Below are 16,566 nucleotides of genomic sequence, written 5' to 3'. Positions count from 1 at the left end.
AAATGATGGAGAGGAAGAGCAAGCAGTACTTTTCCAGATGCCGTGCGAGTATCGTTAGCGGTGTGTGATAGCCCGTTAGCACGTCAGTAATTCTCCGTGATCCAGGCTGGGCTCTGCAGAAGGCAGAACCTCATGAAACCCTGGTTGGAAATAAAAACCTCCAAGCTGTGGGTACAGACTGCTGATGCCCTTGCGTAACAGTCACCCGCAAATCCCGTTAGCAGGGGAAAGGGATCTGCTCGCAAGCTGCCCACACACTGCCAGAAAAAACGCTCCTATCAGGAAGGCTCAGTGCATTCATCGTAATGCCACTAATTGTGATAATTACAACCGCTGTCTGCGGAGAGAGAAAAACACCCATCTTAAAAGAGCAAAAAGCTTTTTGTCAAAATAATCTTCTCCTCATCTTTGATCTCTGACGTCCTCCGTGGAGCGCTGGCGTGGGAGTCCCCGGGGCTGGAGCTCAGGGGGTGAGTCAGCCCCTCCGTGGTCCCAGCCGGTGGTCCCCGCTGGGTGACGCAGGGGATGGGGCTGGTTGGGGTTTTCCCCCTACTCCTTGAGCCCAGGGCATGGGGTTCGGCAGGGCTGTGGGGTGGACACGGCCACCCTGAGGTGGCTGATGGCCGTTGTCCCTTTAGGTGGGCTCCTTCTTCATGATCAACCTCTGCCTGGTGGTGATAGCGACGCAGTTCTCCGAGACGAAGCAGCGCGAGAGCCAGCTGATGAAGGAGCAGCGGGTTCGCTACCTGTCCAACGCCAGCACCCTCGCCAGCTTTTCGGAGCCGGGCAGCTGCTACGACGAACTCCTCAAGTACCTGGTTTACATTGCCCGTAAAGGCAGCAAGCAGCTTGTGGAGGTCTACCGGGTGGCAGGCGTGAGGATGGGCTTCCTCACCAGCCCCGCGAGCAAGGCAGGGACTGATCGGCACGCCGGGAAGCGCCGGAGCAGGAAGAGGTCCTCTGTACACCACCTCATCCACCACCATCACCACCACCACCACCACTATCACCTGGGCAATGGGAACTTGCGGGCGCCTCGTGCCAGCCCAGAGATCAGTGATGTGGAGACCAGCTCGCTCCACAACGGGACCAACCGGCTCATGCTCCCCCCATCGACACCGAACCCCCACGGGGCCCCCAGCGCCGCTCCCAGCAACACCGAGTCCGTCCACAGCATCTACCACGCCGACTGCCACTTCGAGCCCGTGCGCTGTCGGTCATCCCTCCCGCAGCCGGGCCTCGGCTTGCCGAGCCCAGAGGGGATCCCCAAGAACATTGTGGGCACCAAGGTGTACCCCACGGTGCACCCCAGTACCTCCCATGAGATGCTGAAAGAGAAGAACCTGGGGGAGGCGGCGGTGGGTGCTGGGAGCAGCACCTTGACGAGCCTCAACATCCCACCCGGGCCATACAACACCATGCACAAGCTGCTGGAGACACAGAGCACGGGTGAGCCTGGGGCTGGACGTTGGTCTTGGGGTGACCTTGCAGAAACACAAGCTGTGACCTCATTTCTTTCTCTTTCTGCATCTTTGCAGGCTTCTTTTCAGTCCATGTTACAGAGAAAGGCGATGGCTTTCCAGGTAAGGCCAGCATAAATCTTCTGACCTGTCTAATGCATCTTGGAGCCAAAACCAGGAGAGAGGTTTCAACCTCCCAGACTTCATATTTTCAAGAATCCAAGGGAAATCAATGTTTTCAATGAACTCATTTTCTTTCCCATCCCTATCTCCCCTCCAGACCAATTTATTCTGCAATTACAGGGAACACTCCCCAAATCCCTGCACTCCCCAAATCAGCAAGAACTGAGCTCAGTGACACTGAGCAGAGCTGGAGCCCAGCCTGGCTGCTTCCAAACAGCCACATCCCTTCCTCAGTAAAATGCAGGGGTTGGAGGTGACAGCGTTGCCCACCATTTGCTGCAGAGCTTGGGGGTGGTCACCTTCCAGATCGGAGTCCCAGCACATCCCTGAGCACTGCATAGATCTGCTCCCCATGGGACACGAGGCTCAGGGAGATGGAATGTCTCCTTGGCACTGAGTGCTCGATGGCAATCGCAGATGCCCAGTATTAAAAATCTGTGATTTGCTCAGGAAGCCCATAATGGAGCCAGACACCAAATGCAGCTTTCCTGGATTGAGGGTTTCATACCTTCACTGCGAGATGCTCTTTCCTCCCCCACATCCTGAGGTTTGGGAGCTTGGGCCAGCTTAGCCCAATCCCTCTCACCTCCAGGAAGCATTTCTGGCCAAGCTTTCCCAGGCAGTCAATGCCTTTCCCACCCCATGGCAGTGGCATTGACCTTTCCAGCCAGGAGCTGTGCCGGGAAGAGACCGAGTCCTGCCCCAGGGCTGCACAGAGACTAAATACACACATCTGGGCTCTGAGTTGGTTTAATGCTGGGGTTTTTTTTATTTGCACTGCTGCTGAGCGTGAGTCAGGAGGGTGCTTTGCAGAGAGCCTCTCTCCTTGCAGCCAGCTGGTGGGGTTTTGGGGGAATATCCCATTGGTATTGTCACCCGGGAGCCACCTGGCAGCTGGGTGCTGCTGTCGAGGGCAGCGTATGGAGGGGGAAGCCGGTGATTTCGGAGCATCAGCAAACAGCAGGAGCAGGAAAGGAGGCTGCTGGCGGCAGCGCTTCCCGTAATTACAGCCCAGAGCCTGCCAGGGCAGCTGGTGGCTTTCTCCTGGGCAGAATGGCCAGAGGTATAGTGAGGTGGGCTGGAGGTTCTGAGCTAGCCACAGTGGACCAGTGGGCAGCAAAGAGGGCTTTGTAACAGGGGAGAAGGTCCTGGGGGAGCCCAGGTTTTCCTGATGCTCTTTAGTCCAGCAGGAGCCCTTTTCCCCTCGGGAAATGTCTGTCATGTCAAGGGCAACAGCTTGGTGCTGACGGTGACGGGGGGTTGCTCCTGTGGTTGCCCGCACTGACCCATTGGTGTTTCAGGTCCCTGCCAAAGCTCCTGCAAGATCTCCAGCCCCTGCACCAAGCTGGACAGTGGCTCCTGCAACCCCGAGAGCTGCCCTTACTGCCTCAAGGCGCTGGCGAGCGAGGCCGAGCTGACGGACAACGAGACGGGCGACTCGGACAGCGAGGGAGTCTACGAGTTCACGCAGGACGCCCACTACAGCGACCAGCGGGACCCACAGCGGGGCAGAGCCCGGGCCAGGAGGGTGAGCCGGGTGCTGGCCTTCTGGCACGTGGTGTGCGAGACCTTCCGGAAAATCGTGGACAGTAAATATTTTGGCCGTGGGATCATGGTGGCCATTCTCATCAACACGCTCAGCATGGGGATCGAGTACCACGAGCAGGTGAGTGCCGTCCGGGTGGCTCCTGGTGCAGCAGGGATGCGGGAGGTGTTATGGGTCTGAATCTAAGATGGTTTGGGGCATTGGGATGCTGTAGGAAGGGTCCCAGGGCTGATTTTTCTCCTCCGAGCCTGTTTCCAGCTTGCAGGCAGCGATCACAAAATCAGAGTCTTCTAGGTTGGAAGGGACCTTAAAGATCATCTTGTCCAACCGTCAACCTAATTTTGATGAAAATAGACAGCAACACAACAAACAAAAAGCAACACCATCCCTAAATCATATCTACCAGAATTACATCAACCGGTCTTTTGAACACCTCCAGGGATGGTGCCTCAACCACCTCCCTGGGCAGCCCATTCCAATGCCTGATAACCCTTTCGGTGAAAAAATTTTTCTTAATATCCAGCCCTGGCGTGACTTGAGGCCATTTCCTCTAGTCCTGTCGCCTGTGACTTGGGAGAAGAGACTGACCCCCACCTCTCTACACCCTCCTTTCAGGGAGTTGTAGAGAGTGATAAGGTCTCCCCTCAGCCTCCTCTTCTCCAGGCTGAACACCCCCAGCTCCCTCAGCCTCTCCTCATAAGACTTGTGCTCCAGACCCCTCACATCACCCTGGTTGGGATTGGGCTGCGGCTGCGTGAGGTCCCGCATCCCAGCCCCCCCAGGGATGCCCAGCACCATGCCGAGACCACCGTGACAGCACCACACATGGCTGGTTTCTGCGGCGTGGGGGCCAAGGAGAGGGAGCAGCCGTTTGCCGCTGGGCTTGTGCCAGCCCAGCAGGGCTAGCAGCGCTGCCGGCGGCTGCGGGCTCCGAGGTCGGTGCAGCTGCAGGCAGGGAAGTCTATTGAATTTGCAGTCCCTGGAGAGGAGGTAACAAATGCCTTTTCCTCCCCGGTGAACGCTCCAGCAACAGCACGGCGAGTCCAAAATAGACTCATCGCTGGCTATTCCTCCGCTCGATTATCTGCGTCCTTGCAGGCAGGAGGCTGCCTCTGCTCCAGCCTCTCGCACACTTGTCACCTAGTGGAGCGTTTCCCTATATTTAGTCATTAAGAAGAGGAGTTGCCACTTTCCTCTTGAAATGTCTCCGTTAGGATGACAAGAGCTCTGCTTTTAGGGAGGCTTTTGCGAGGTCTGGTCTCGCGTAGGTGTTGTGGCTGCTGGCGGTGGCGCTGCCTGGCGAGGTGTCCTTGGTCCTGCCACAGGCATGGGGTGGTTTGGTGCTGCGGGTGCGCACTTCGGTTGGATTTTGGGGGGGGAAGAGTTTATTAGCGGGGATGCTGACACGCTGCAAAACTGTACTGTGTCCAGTTCTGGGCTACCCAGTTCAAGGACAGGGAACTGCTGGAGAGGGTACAGCGGAGGGCTACGGAGATGATGAGGGGCCTGGAGCATCTCCCTTATGAGGAGAGGCTGAGGGACTTGGGTCTCTACAGTCTGGAGACGAGAAGGCTGAGGGGGGATCTGATCAATGCTTATAAATACTTAAAGGGAGGGTGTCAAGAGGATGGGGCCGGTCTTTTTTCAGTGGTGCCCAGGGATAGGACAAGAGGAAATGGGCACAAACTTGAACATAAGAAGTTCCACCTAAACATGAGGAGGAACTTCTTCACTTTGAGGGTGGCAGAGCCCTGGAAGAGGCTGCCCAGGGAGGTGGTGGAGTCTCCTTCTCTGGAGACATTCCAAACCCACCTGGACACGTTCCTGTGGGACCTGCTCTGGGTGGCCCTGCTTTGGCAGGGGGTTGGAATAGATGATCTCCAGAGGTCCCTTCCAACCCCATGTGATTCCGATTCTGTGAAAACCTTGTTTTATACCCCTCCAATGCTTGAGGGCTCCCAGTGGCCAGCCCAGAATGGGGCTTCTGCTGGGATGCCAGCCTCTCCCCTCCCAGACAGACACGGCCACCCCTCTCCCAGCACCAGCCTTTGCTGGGAACTCCCTTGGTCTCCAGTCATGGCTGTTTACTCTTCTCCCTTCCTGGCACGTTCTGTGTTTGCTGTGTCACCCGCAGTTGCACACCGAGGTGTTTCTCCCACAGCTCCCAGTGGCTGCAGACTGGCTCCAAATTCCCCGTGTCCTCCTGTGGCATTAATGCCTCAACGACCGAACGCCGGGGAGACGTGGCTGTGCTAAATGTGTCCCTTCCAGCCAGTGCCTTCTCCCTGACGTCCTAATACAGTCTGGCTGGCTAACCCTTGGGTTCAGTACACATTAAAGAGCGATGCGCTCTCAACTCCTGCAGGTTCCACCTTCGTCTGCTGCCCTTGGTGGGAGCTCTGCGGGGAGGCTTGAGTGATTCCACCTTTATTTAGTAATATCGGGAAGATCATCTCCTGGGGGGAGGTGGCTCAGGAAACTGATAAACGGTTATATTCCTCTTTTGGCTGAGAGGTGGAAGCAGATCCACCGTGTCTTTGCTGCCACTGTCCAAGAGGTGGATTGTCACAGCTTGTTGCCCTTTATGGGGAGCATCTCTGGGAGATGCTGGTGTGGGCTCCCACCGTGCCTCTACCAGGGGGACCGTCTCACCAGGGATGGGTGGCCAAGCAAGGTCCCATCATCAAACACCCCAAAAGGCAACACAGCTCCTTAATTTTTTGGCTTGGGGGAAATAGGGCAGCGGGGTGCTGGCTTCTGCCCCGGTGCCTCCAGCAGGCAGCTGGATGGGAAAAGGCAGATTTTTGTGGTGGTTTTCGGGTAACAAGGTGAAGGGAGCTGATAAGCGTGGGGGGACTCCAGACGCTGTGGGTGGTTGCTTTCTTTGACGGTATTTTGAAGCTACTACTGTTCCAGATTCCTTTCTCCCAGGCATTTGGAGTGAATAGCGGAGCTTGTTTTTATTAGTTCATCTGCTCAAAGCGGTGGCAGAGAGCAGGGAGGTGTTTTTCTGTAAACTCGGGAGGCTTATAGTCTGCAGTTTCATAATCTGACAGTTATGAGAGAGGAATTAGAGGGGAGAAATGCTGGACCAGACCTTTCTGTGGAGATTATAAACACTGAAACATGTGATTTTTTATTTTTTTTTTCTTTTAGAAGAGCCTTTCCTGAAAGTGCAAGTGATCAGCCGTGCCAAATTTATCTTCATTGGCTGATGTTTGCAAAGACGTGAGGGGGCTTGAAGAGTACTTGACTCCGTGACTTTCTATATTAAGCTCTCTGCTTATTTAATGAATATTTACCTCTTGGGCTTTTCACATGAGGCCACCCTGGGCACACCGGGCTATATTAGGATAAATACTTTCAGGACATGTTTTATGGTGCCATGTCAAAAGCCGTGTGTTGTTTACCAGCACCTTGCTGGGGGGAGAGGACACACCAGCAGCTACTGTGTGAGAGGAAGGATGGGCTGGTGGTTACTCTGGGAGGAGGAAGGCTTCTTCCCTCCCATCTGTCCCCAGCAGTGTTGGATGGGATTAAGCAACTCTGGGACCATCAGAGCATCCTGGATTTCAGAGCATGAGTTGGTCAGATGAGGTTCTTGTTGTAGCCAGGGGAGAGATGTATGCTCCTCTGGAGGCGTTGCCTCTCACCTTGGGACAGGCATCCTGGAGACACCTGCTTTGCGCCATGAAAAATGCCTAGAAAACTGAAAAACAGTCTTGCAGCCACTTGCTTAACGGACTCATCAACCAGAGAAGGCCAGGTTGGGATATTTAGGATGAAAGTGGTGGTTTGAAAGCACATCAAAATGAGTAGAAATTTGGAGGGTGTTGAAAACACTGGCCCCCACCTCTTGCTGTTTATTTGCATGGACCCATCAGTCAACCTGGCCAGACTGAGCACCCACGGCCAGGTGTTCGCCTTCCTAGGAGCTCATCTCCTACCTTAGGACTTTCTATCCCTAAGCTCCTCTCCATAGGCCACCTTCCACAGTAAAGTCATTATCAAGAAATATTTTACCATCATATGGCCGGGGGTTCAGGAGCTGGGTTTCCTCCAAGCTCCTTCTGACATGAGCTCGCTGACTTTCTCCCTCAGCATCGGGTTGCTTCCACGTGGTTCCTACACGTGTGTGAGCCGTAGGTACACCTGAACTGGGCTTAACTCGGTGTTTTCTGCCCGTCCTCCCCACGCACCCAGCTCTGACTCGTGCCTTTCTCCCCGGTGCCGAGTTCAGCGGGAGGAAAGCGGAGTGGTTGGAGGTGACCAGAGCACTCACCATGTGGTGGCTGCTGGGCAGCAGTGTGAAATTTTCCATCAGGGAAGTGACAACCAGATTGCTGCGGATTATTAATGTGACTGCTAAATAGCTTGTTTTTCTATGGAGACGAAGCAAAATGCAGGTAGAAACTATTAGCTTTGGGTAGAGGAATATAAAGGTGATTTAAAGGTAGGCTCTGGGGGATTTTTAAATACACTGTTGAACCAATTGACTGAGTCGCCTTAGGGAAGCTGAGACTCTGCAGCGCTGCGGGTTCAAACGGCTAGGGCTTTGCAAAAGCTTGTTCTGCCATAGAGCAGGAGTAAAATGTGCTGCTAAACCAGAGGGTTTCTGTGCTGCTTTCCCCCCAGCCCTGGCTGTAAGCCAGACTGTGTTCCATAATGTGCTGCTTTTCTTTTTCTTTTTTTTTTCTCTTTTTTTTTTTTTTTTCCCCCTCTTCTCCAAATCCTTCCTTGGAGTGAAATGCAAAAGCTTTAGTACAAGGCGTGATGTTGGACTCCTCAGCAGGGGAAAGAATTCAGCAAGGGCTTCCTTGAGGAAGGGCTTTGGGGTTTTGTTTTTGTTTTTAAAATCTGGTTTGCATTGAGCTGCCTGGCTGTTCCGATTTTCCTTGTCTGAACTCGCATTGTATGAACTATACCCTACATATTCATTTGTTTAAATAGCACTTGAATTTCAGCCGCCGTCTCTGCGGTGTTTTGCCATTGTTAACATAATAAGGAAGAGACTGGAGAGTCCTGCATTGGCCTCTCAAGACTGCAGTCAGTTCAAATCCATGGCTGGAGCTTGTGGGGACTTGGATCTAGACCGATCCAGAACTCTGGAGTCTCTGAAGGAAGGAAGAAGAAATTGGTTCAGACCGGCAGAGAACCTTTTGTTAATTTTTTTAGAGCAAATTTGAGAGATGAGAAGGGTGAATGACTTTCTGGGACAGCACCTAAGGAGAAAAACTTATCATCCGTGGGAGGCAATTCTTCAAGGAAGAGTTGCTGCTTAACATCCCCTTAGCAGGATAATAACTGGTGGAGTACCCCCAGCTACGGCAAGGTGTTGTAGGAATCCACCCAGCAGCAGTGCCCCAAACCGAGGTGGGCAAACTCCATCTGAGAAGGCAGGAGCAGCCTAAGCCCGTTGGTAGTACCTCAAACTCAATTCCTAGTGCCTCCTGCTGCAGGGGCATGGAGTGTGCAGGGTACAGATGATGTAAAGTTGTCACCAGTAGCATTAGGATCTAATAGCTGCTGCGGCATGGAAACATCAACCATCTGTGCCAAAGCCTCAAAGGAAAGCTTGCTGGCAAAACGCATTAAAATGCCTATTTATGTAAACAGTCGGGGCTGGAGAACATGGGAGTCTTCTTAATCAGCGCCAGAGGACGTGAAATTTTCAGGTATCCAGGATGATTGAGAGGGGAGGTGAAGGGTTAGAAAACCTGCCGGTGTGGAGGAGCCATTAGTCTCCAGGTTCAAGCATTAATAATAGTCGCCCAAATGGTATTTACGTACTTCTGCTTCTGCCTGAATTCAGTGTGCGGGGAAGAAGGTAACGGAAAATTATTAGCTGTCGTGACACCTGCTGATTGATTTCTCCATGTGGGAGGAAAATTTCATTGCTCTCTGGAGAAGTGGTGTACGGGAGCTGGGCAGTGGGGATTTGGCAGGCTGGTGCTCCTGGTCTTTGAGTCTGGGCTGGCGTCTGAAGTCCTGGGCAGGCTGGAGGACAGCAAGTCTGGATCCATTTGAGTGATGGCTCAAGAAATAAGGGCATAAAAATGAGAAGCGGGCAACTCTGTGTACCCTCCAACCTCCACAGCTCCACGTCAGGTTGATCCAGGACATCTAAATTTTGGCTTCTTTCATGTGTGTGGATTTGTGTCAGGCCTTCAGGTCAGGAAGCAAGGAAATCCTTTTTTTTTGTAGAATATTTTTGCTGCTTCTTGCACCTCCCTTGAAATGGTTCCTACGAATGCAGGGACTCAGACCCGTCCCACATCCAGGCAGCAGCTGGTGCTGCACTGGGGGCTCTCTGCATCACGCACTGGTGCAAACTGGTGCTGTACCCCCTTAACCCTGCAACCCGGCTGCTTTACTCCAATGGTGGCTGTAACAGGGTAGCCCGACTCATCTTTGCGGCGAAGTTTCTGATTTGATGCTTCCCTGTATGAACCTGATTCATTAGGCTTTGATTGAGGAGGGCACTTATGCCTGCGTGAGCATCCCTTCAATCAGCCAGACAGCCTTTCCCCAGGCAACCTCCCTCTGCCCCAGGCTCTTCCCAGGAGCTCGCGAGGTCCCGTGCTCACACACCACCGTCTTCTCTTCCTAGAGATACCTCCCCTTCCACTTTGGTGCGTATCCCGTGTCTCTATTTAACTCCGTTACACATCTCCCCAGCCCTGTGCCAGCTACTCTTAGCCAAGCCATCAGAGCTTTGGCAGCTCAGCGAGGCTTTCCCTCCCTCGGTGTCTGCTGGCTTTGCCCAACGCAGGGCTTGTATCTCGCCTCAACTCAATTTCCCAGCGCGACAGCTTCAGGGGGCACTCCCACGGTAGGAAAATGAGGTGCCCTATAGATTTGCACGTGCTGTATTCAATTAGCTCCTGCTTAAGCAGAAATTACTCTTATTAACGGTTTGTTGTTGGAGACTGAAGGAGTCAAGTCAACGCTAATGGAAGTCATCGGAGCTGTTAATCACTGGGATCACTGACTTCAAAACCGGCTCTCTGTTTGTTATTGGGGTAATTCTTTTTATGGACCTCGGGGGTTCTTCCGCTTGTCGGTGATTTGAAGGGGTTTATGAGGTCTTGTAGGAACTCACGTGTTTTAATTGACTCGCTCACGAAGCTCTTCCAGAGTGCCATGCAAAATACAGGGCTGCCACGGCGCTCATAGTCATTTAAAAAATGGGCTATGCCTGTAAAAGCAGGCTTTATCCTGATTCTGGAGACTGAATGATTTGAAAATTAAATGAGATTTCATGCAACTGGAAAGTATATGGGTTTTTTGTATCAGATAATTTAGTTCTCTGCATGCTTCAGGGATGAGCCTATATGGATTCCTTGACATCTACTAAAGTTTTCTTCAGGTCCCTGGATGGGGAGCCGTAAGTGTCAATCCTTTCCTGTTAATTTAGCTCAGAGACTGGAAATACTCGGGCTGCCTTAGATCCTATCATTACAGCTGTTGTTTCAGCTGCCATCCGTACCCTCGTGTTATCTCTGCTCAGGCAGCGTTGAGAAGAGACTCCGGCTCGCTGAAATGGGAAAATGATGTGTGCTTTCCAAACTCGCTTCATCCCCGCGCGGATGAAAAATCACTGCTCTCTGCAGATAGCTGGGCATTTCTCTCCACTCCTCCTTTGATTATTGTGGTTGTTCCCCTTGGGTGGGAGCCAGCAAAGGCAGCTAGAGCTTCTGGAGCATCCTCAGCTCAGGAGTCTGTAAGCACTCCTGATTGATGATTATTGGTGGTTTCCCAGGGATCAGTCCGTTTTTTTGCCCCCAGTTCTCCTGGTAGAGGTTGGTTCTGATACTGCTGGTGCCCATGACTCTGCCCTGCTGCCACCCATGTCCTCGCAGAGCCCCTTCCCACCCAGCTCAGCCCCCAACGGGAGCAGGGACAGGAGCTGAGTGCCTTCTCCCTCATCTCTGCTGGATTTCAGCTCTTTGTTGTAATTGTTTTTTTGCTGATGTTAGGAAACGACCAGCTTTTCCCCTGTGGACGTCTGTCAGCATTAGAGATAGTGTTACCAGCATAAGAAACCCAGGTTCAGCAGAACTGTGCAGGAGACGTACAGAGACAGCCTTTTCCTTTCTCTTTTTTTATTTTCTCCCTCCCCCTGGTACCTTCTCAAGTACTAATGGGGAGATAAGTTTCAAACTTGGTTTAGATTAACTAGAAATAGAGGGCTTTAAATCTCAAGTACTTACAAGGTGTGACCAAGTGGAAATGCAGCTTTTGTTCAGCTTAAGCTCCTTCAAAACCTGGGCAGAAGGATGAGCCAGTTCATGTTTTTCTTGCATTTTCTGGGATAATATTCATCCAGAAATCTCAAGCTGAGAGAGATAAGGAGTTCAGGCGAGAATATCTGCTGTGTCTCCTGAGAGCGGTAAAGAGAGCGCAGCCCCAGAGCTTGGAGGAGGAGAGCATGGTCTGCGGGTCCTGTTTATGGTCCTGGGCAGGGATGGTGCATGGCAGATCCTTCAGGGTTGGTTGATGAGGTTCTCCATGATACTTGGGGCTTCAGAGTGGACAGGAGGCAGAGGTGTATGGGGACATGGCCCCGTATGGGTGGTCCCCGTACACCGGGAGGAAGCAGAGCATTCAGTTGTTGGCCATGATTGCTCATGGCCGTGGTTGCTCAACAAAGATGTAGTGGAGAAAAAGGTCTTGCACTAGAAGGTGCCAGGTCCATGGGACACAGCTCCTCCCTCCCACAGGTGTGGGGTGGGAAGGGACATTTGTTAACTGGAATGGGGAGGAACAGGTGGAAGGTGAGGAGATTAGTGGTGGAAGGGGAGTCCCTCCTGTGCGGACAGCTCTGATTTCTCCGAAATGAAAGCCGCTTTCCTCCCATTCTTACAGCATTACTTGCCGTGGCATGAAATATTCAGCCCATAACAAAATCCTCCTTTCCCGTGCGGTGATGGGATGAAACAGGACTTGTTCGCTTGTCTGTCAAAGTCATTGCCTTTTAATAAATGCCTGTAAACCCTGAACTTCCCAGCAGTCCTCCTCCAGCCCGCTGAGCAGCGAGCCCTCGCCGTGTCTTCAGCCGCAGGAGGAGCTGAGCAAAAAAACGCTGCCATCCTGCTACTTTCCCAATCGTTTTCTTTAACCAATTTGGCAAAGGATGAGTAGAGAAAGCCTATCGGTCTATCGGGCTCCGATTAAGCAGGCATCAGGTTCAGGCTGCTGGACCCGAGGCGATAGCTGAAGCCCGATGCCTTTTAAGGAGCCCCAAAGACAATGAATGTCATCGCTGAAAATATGCGTGGATTGAGTTTCTATTTATAAAGTAGCAAGTGGCTCTGGAGCTCGGAGGAGCTGTATTTACCGAAGGGAACCAAAGTGGTTTTTCAGCTGGCCGTGGGTCAGCGGGTCCACCGAGGCACGGGAATGATGCTGGTGTGACGAGGGGCAGGGCATGGAGAAGGCTCCTTGGTTAACTGAGGACACGGCCCTGAGTTAGAAATGATGGGGGATCGGGCGTGGGAGAGGGCAAAAAAGAGCACCGCGTTTTGTTAATTAATAGCTGCTTCCGTTCATCAGAATTGCTTGTGTTTTGCCCCAGGACTCGTGGTCTGGCTCCTGTTTCCAGGCGGACCCGGTGCGAGTCTGCACCCACGCAAGGGGTGGAGGGGACCTTAGTGGAGCGGTGTCAGGTTGAAAATTGCGTCTTTGTGTGACCCGTTTGATATTTTTTTTTCCCCTTATGTATATATATTAAAAATCTGCAAGTGATGAGTCAGTAAAATATTGTTGGTGTTTCCTGTGAAATAGCTGAGGTCGGTATTTTCTTTCTGTGTTATTTTTCCTTAGTTGCCATGGTAATGATTTCAGAAGGTTTTATTCTGCAGCCGTTTGAATGGGTTAGAAGTTTTCATGGTCTTCTGGATCCGCTCACAGAAGCAGAGCCCTCGGGATCAGGAGGGATCTGTCTCCTGGCCGGTCACCCCATCCCTCCTCCTGTGCTGTGGCGAGACAGGGTGTTTTTTCTATTTTATTTTATTGTCAGCAAGATAGAGAGGAAAGACCCTGGGGTGCTTCTGCTCTTTTGTGCTGCCATCCCCAGGGGCAGGGGCTGGGCAAGACCAGGCTTGGCCACAGCCTGGAGCTCCCTGCCTGGGCATGGGGGAAATAGAGATGGATGGATCCACACCAGACATGCCTGCAGCGCTTGGGTGAAGGATGAGGATGATGATGATGAAGAGCCTGTGCCATGCCTGTGCCTTATATGGGTCACGGCTGGAGGAAGGCAGGAGCAGAAGCCTTGTAAGCTCTCTGCACCATCTGCCAGGGCACTTGGTTGCATTTCATCACGCAGCGGGGACTTGTCTTTCAGGAATTGGGGAACACAGCCTCTGTGGCTTCTGCTTTTAATGACCCCCAGCCTCTGTCCTCACCTTTTTGCCCACTCGGTGCCTGCAGCCTGGCTTGCCCAGCAGACACCTTGGAGCCCTGTGCATAGGGAGGAGTATTTCGTGCCACCGTCTCGTGCCTAGCTGGAAGAACAGCACGTCCCTTCTGCCACTGGAAACCTCACTCAAGAGCTTCTACTCAATTTTTAAAAATAAAAATAAAAAACAACAACAACAAAGGAATGCATTACAGCCTATTCCTGAGTGCTGAAAAAGGGCAAGACGCTGGTCCAGCTCTGACATCCCCCTCGAGGCAAGACTTTTGGTACCTGGAGACACCTCCCCTTGTCTCCTCTTGCCCCCCAAGGCATTGCCCTGCGTGGTGCCTGCCTGACACCGGGCAGGCTGCAGGGACTGTCCCCTCCTGGCCATCACGGAGTGCACCCTGGCAGGCAGGGCTGGCGTCGGGACGGGCGCCCGTGGCTCGTCGCCTCCCCGTGCCGCGTGGTGTTTGTGAGAGATGCCGCGCTGTCTGCTCCTATTTCATGTGCTGCCAGAGCTTGTCAATGTGCTGTTTGGTACATCAACAAATCGACACTACACAAACAGAGAGCTAACAGGGAATGATTTATCCAGGACATCACGTCTGTGTGTCCAGCAAGGCGAGGTGTCCTGGAAAAGAAATTCAGTATTTACCCAGGACTCATGGGAGGAGCTGGTGTTACGTGCCCCAGCTGAGTCGCGCTTGTATCTCGCTCTTTCTGGGTGTTGCTCATTTAATCATAGGATGCTTTCCTTTTAATTAGTCACTGCTGCCACTGATGAGAGAATTAGCAGACTCTTCTCTTAATGGAGAAGCTGAGGCAGACATGCAGTAGTCGGGGTGGTGGGCAGGAGGCTTTGTGCGGCAAAGAAACCCCAGGGTCTGCACCTCGGGCTCTGCTTCCCTGCAAAATGCCCTTTTCGGGGGATTCCTGCAGGGATTTTGTTTTTCACGTATATCATTTAGTCAAAGGAAGGATGCTTCCTCCCCTGGCTGCCGTATTGTGGGCCTCAGAGGGGAAAGCTGCTTGATATTACTGGTTCTCTTCCTCCACGCCCGGCGAGGACCCGTGGAGATGGTTGTGTGCCAGGAGTCGGTGACTCTCCCAGGTACATGATGTCTAGAGCTGGTCAATATTGGTTTGATTAGGCAGTTATTGTCACAAAATGGCAGTTTATCAAACTTGAAGCTGTTTGTGAGAGGGGAGAGGTTTCAGTGAACTGGCCTTGGAAAAAAAAAAAAAGATTTATTGAAATACATTGTCTGAGATATTTGAAACGTCCATTTGAACAGTTGGGGAACAAAAAGTTCCATGTTCTCCTTCAAGCCGACTTTTATTTATGTTTTTTAATTTCAGTTGATTTACGGTACACAGCAAATGGATAAGGGAATAGGGACTGAAATGGAGGGGAGAGCTTTCAAAACTGTGGGCACAAAGTGTTTCAGTTTGCCAGTTCTGAGACTCTGCATTCCTGTTTGGGATGGGATGACAATTTCAATTCCCAGGGGAGAGAAAAGCCACTTTCCTGCTGTATTGTAATGATGTCTAAGAAAAGATGTCTCAGACATGTTTGTGATTTCTCTAGAGCAGAAGCATCTTATAAACAGTCTCATTATGTATATGCTTCTATGGCTGCATGGAAATCTCGTAGCTGGCATTCTCAGAAGTGTTTGAATCCCCACCGCCTGGCTGTGATCCCCTTGGGCAGGATCACCATCTCAGCCCGCCTCTATTTTTATGAATAATTCCCAGCAGAGCTCGTGATGGGGGTCCGGGTGGGTACCCCATGGACCGGCTGCGGCAACGCAGCCCTTGAAAGGGACGTGGAGCTGTTGCAGGGGGCTCAGGAGCTTCCCTGGGGGAGGAGCGAGGGGCTCGGGGGAGAGTGCTCCACAGCTGGCTGCAAAAATCCTCTGAGTAATTTGCCTTGCCCTGTCTCAGTTGTTTAGGGATGTGTTGTTTCCTGAAGCAAAATAACTCCTCGATTTCAGTGGGTCTGCTTGGGGTGTGCTTCCAGCAGATATTTGCCTTGCCCTCCCCTGGCAGAGCTCCAGCCTGCCCTGGAGACCCTCCTCTTCTCCTGGCCGGGCAAAAGGGAAGCTTTCCCTTCCTCTTTCAACCCTTTTTGGCCACTAATCTTAGATTTTTGGATATTAATTCTCCCGTCCAGTTCAGAAGATCCCACTCTTCATTTTTGTTATGGGTGCCCAATGTCTCAGATATTAAAAACTGTTCCCTGTTGGGGAAGCAGAAAAGAGTGTGCAGACCTGGGGGGGTTGGGAGGGGGGTCCAGGTGGCTTTTTGGGGGAGATGAATGGATCCAGTGCTGCTACAGGTGCTGAGCATCACCGCACTGAGCATCACCACAGCCCTCCCACACTGGTGCCAGGGGTATTTGGGGATCTCATGAGTCGGGTGGGCTGTGAGGGATATTCCATGGGCTGGGAGGGAATCACAGCCCTTTCAGTGGGTGCTGGGGGACCTGGGAGACCTGCAGCTTAAACACTGCTCCCCCTGTGGCTCCTCACATCACCCAGCCGTGCCCTGGCAGCGCCTCCCGTCTGGATTTATACATCCCAATCACATCTCTAACCAGAAGGTGCATGCAAAGTGCAAAGTTTCATTAATCCTTGCTGTTAACACCATGTCCCTGCTGGGGCTGGTTGGGTTTTCCATGTCAGCCCCCAGGGGAAGGGATGCCAGGGCTGCGGGAGGCGCCGGGCGCTGCTCGCTCATCTAGGGACCAAACCAGGTTGTGCCTGCGGGGCCGGTTGGATTTGGCAGCGCGGTCGGAGAGGGGGAACAGAGGGTGGAAATCAGCCTTCAGGGCCCGGGTTAGTGGTGCTGATGGATGAGAAGGAAAGCTTCCAGGAACACAGTTCCTTTCCAGCAGTATCGCTGCAATAATGATAACAGCACAGCCTGCCTCGGCACCATGAATGAGTTGGCTCTTTTTTTTTTTTTTTTTT

General features: G+C 52.4%; 1 protein-coding gene across 10 annotated transcripts in view; it reads left to right on the top strand.

The window, feature by feature from the left end:
• Nucleotides 1-16,566, top strand: part of CACNA1G (calcium channel, voltage-dependent, T type, alpha 1G subunit) — a 107,896-nt gene that overhangs the window by 17,836 nt on the left and 73,494 nt on the right. For all 10 annotated transcript variants that reach the window (XM_014952049.1, XM_014952057.1, XM_014952017.1 and 7 more), the window contains exons 7-9: nucleotides 639-1,449; nucleotides 1,539-1,583; nucleotides 2,945-3,309. In XM_014952049.1, the coding sequence (XP_014807535.1) occupies nucleotides 639-1,449; nucleotides 1,539-1,583; nucleotides 2,945-3,309 (1,221 nt within the window). The remainder of the gene's footprint in view (nucleotides 1-638; nucleotides 1,450-1,538; nucleotides 1,584-2,944; nucleotides 3,310-16,566) is intronic.

The sequence above is a fragment of the Calidris pugnax genome, unplaced genomic scaffold, assembly GCF_001431845.1.
Source record: "Calidris pugnax isolate Ruff unplaced genomic scaffold, ASM143184v1 scaffold9, whole genome shotgun sequence".
Classification (NCBI taxonomy): domain Eukaryota; kingdom Metazoa; phylum Chordata; class Aves; order Charadriiformes; family Scolopacidae; genus Calidris; species Calidris pugnax.
The sequence above is the reverse complement of the archived record's forward strand: the minus strand, read 5'-3'. Positions and strand labels throughout refer to the sequence as shown.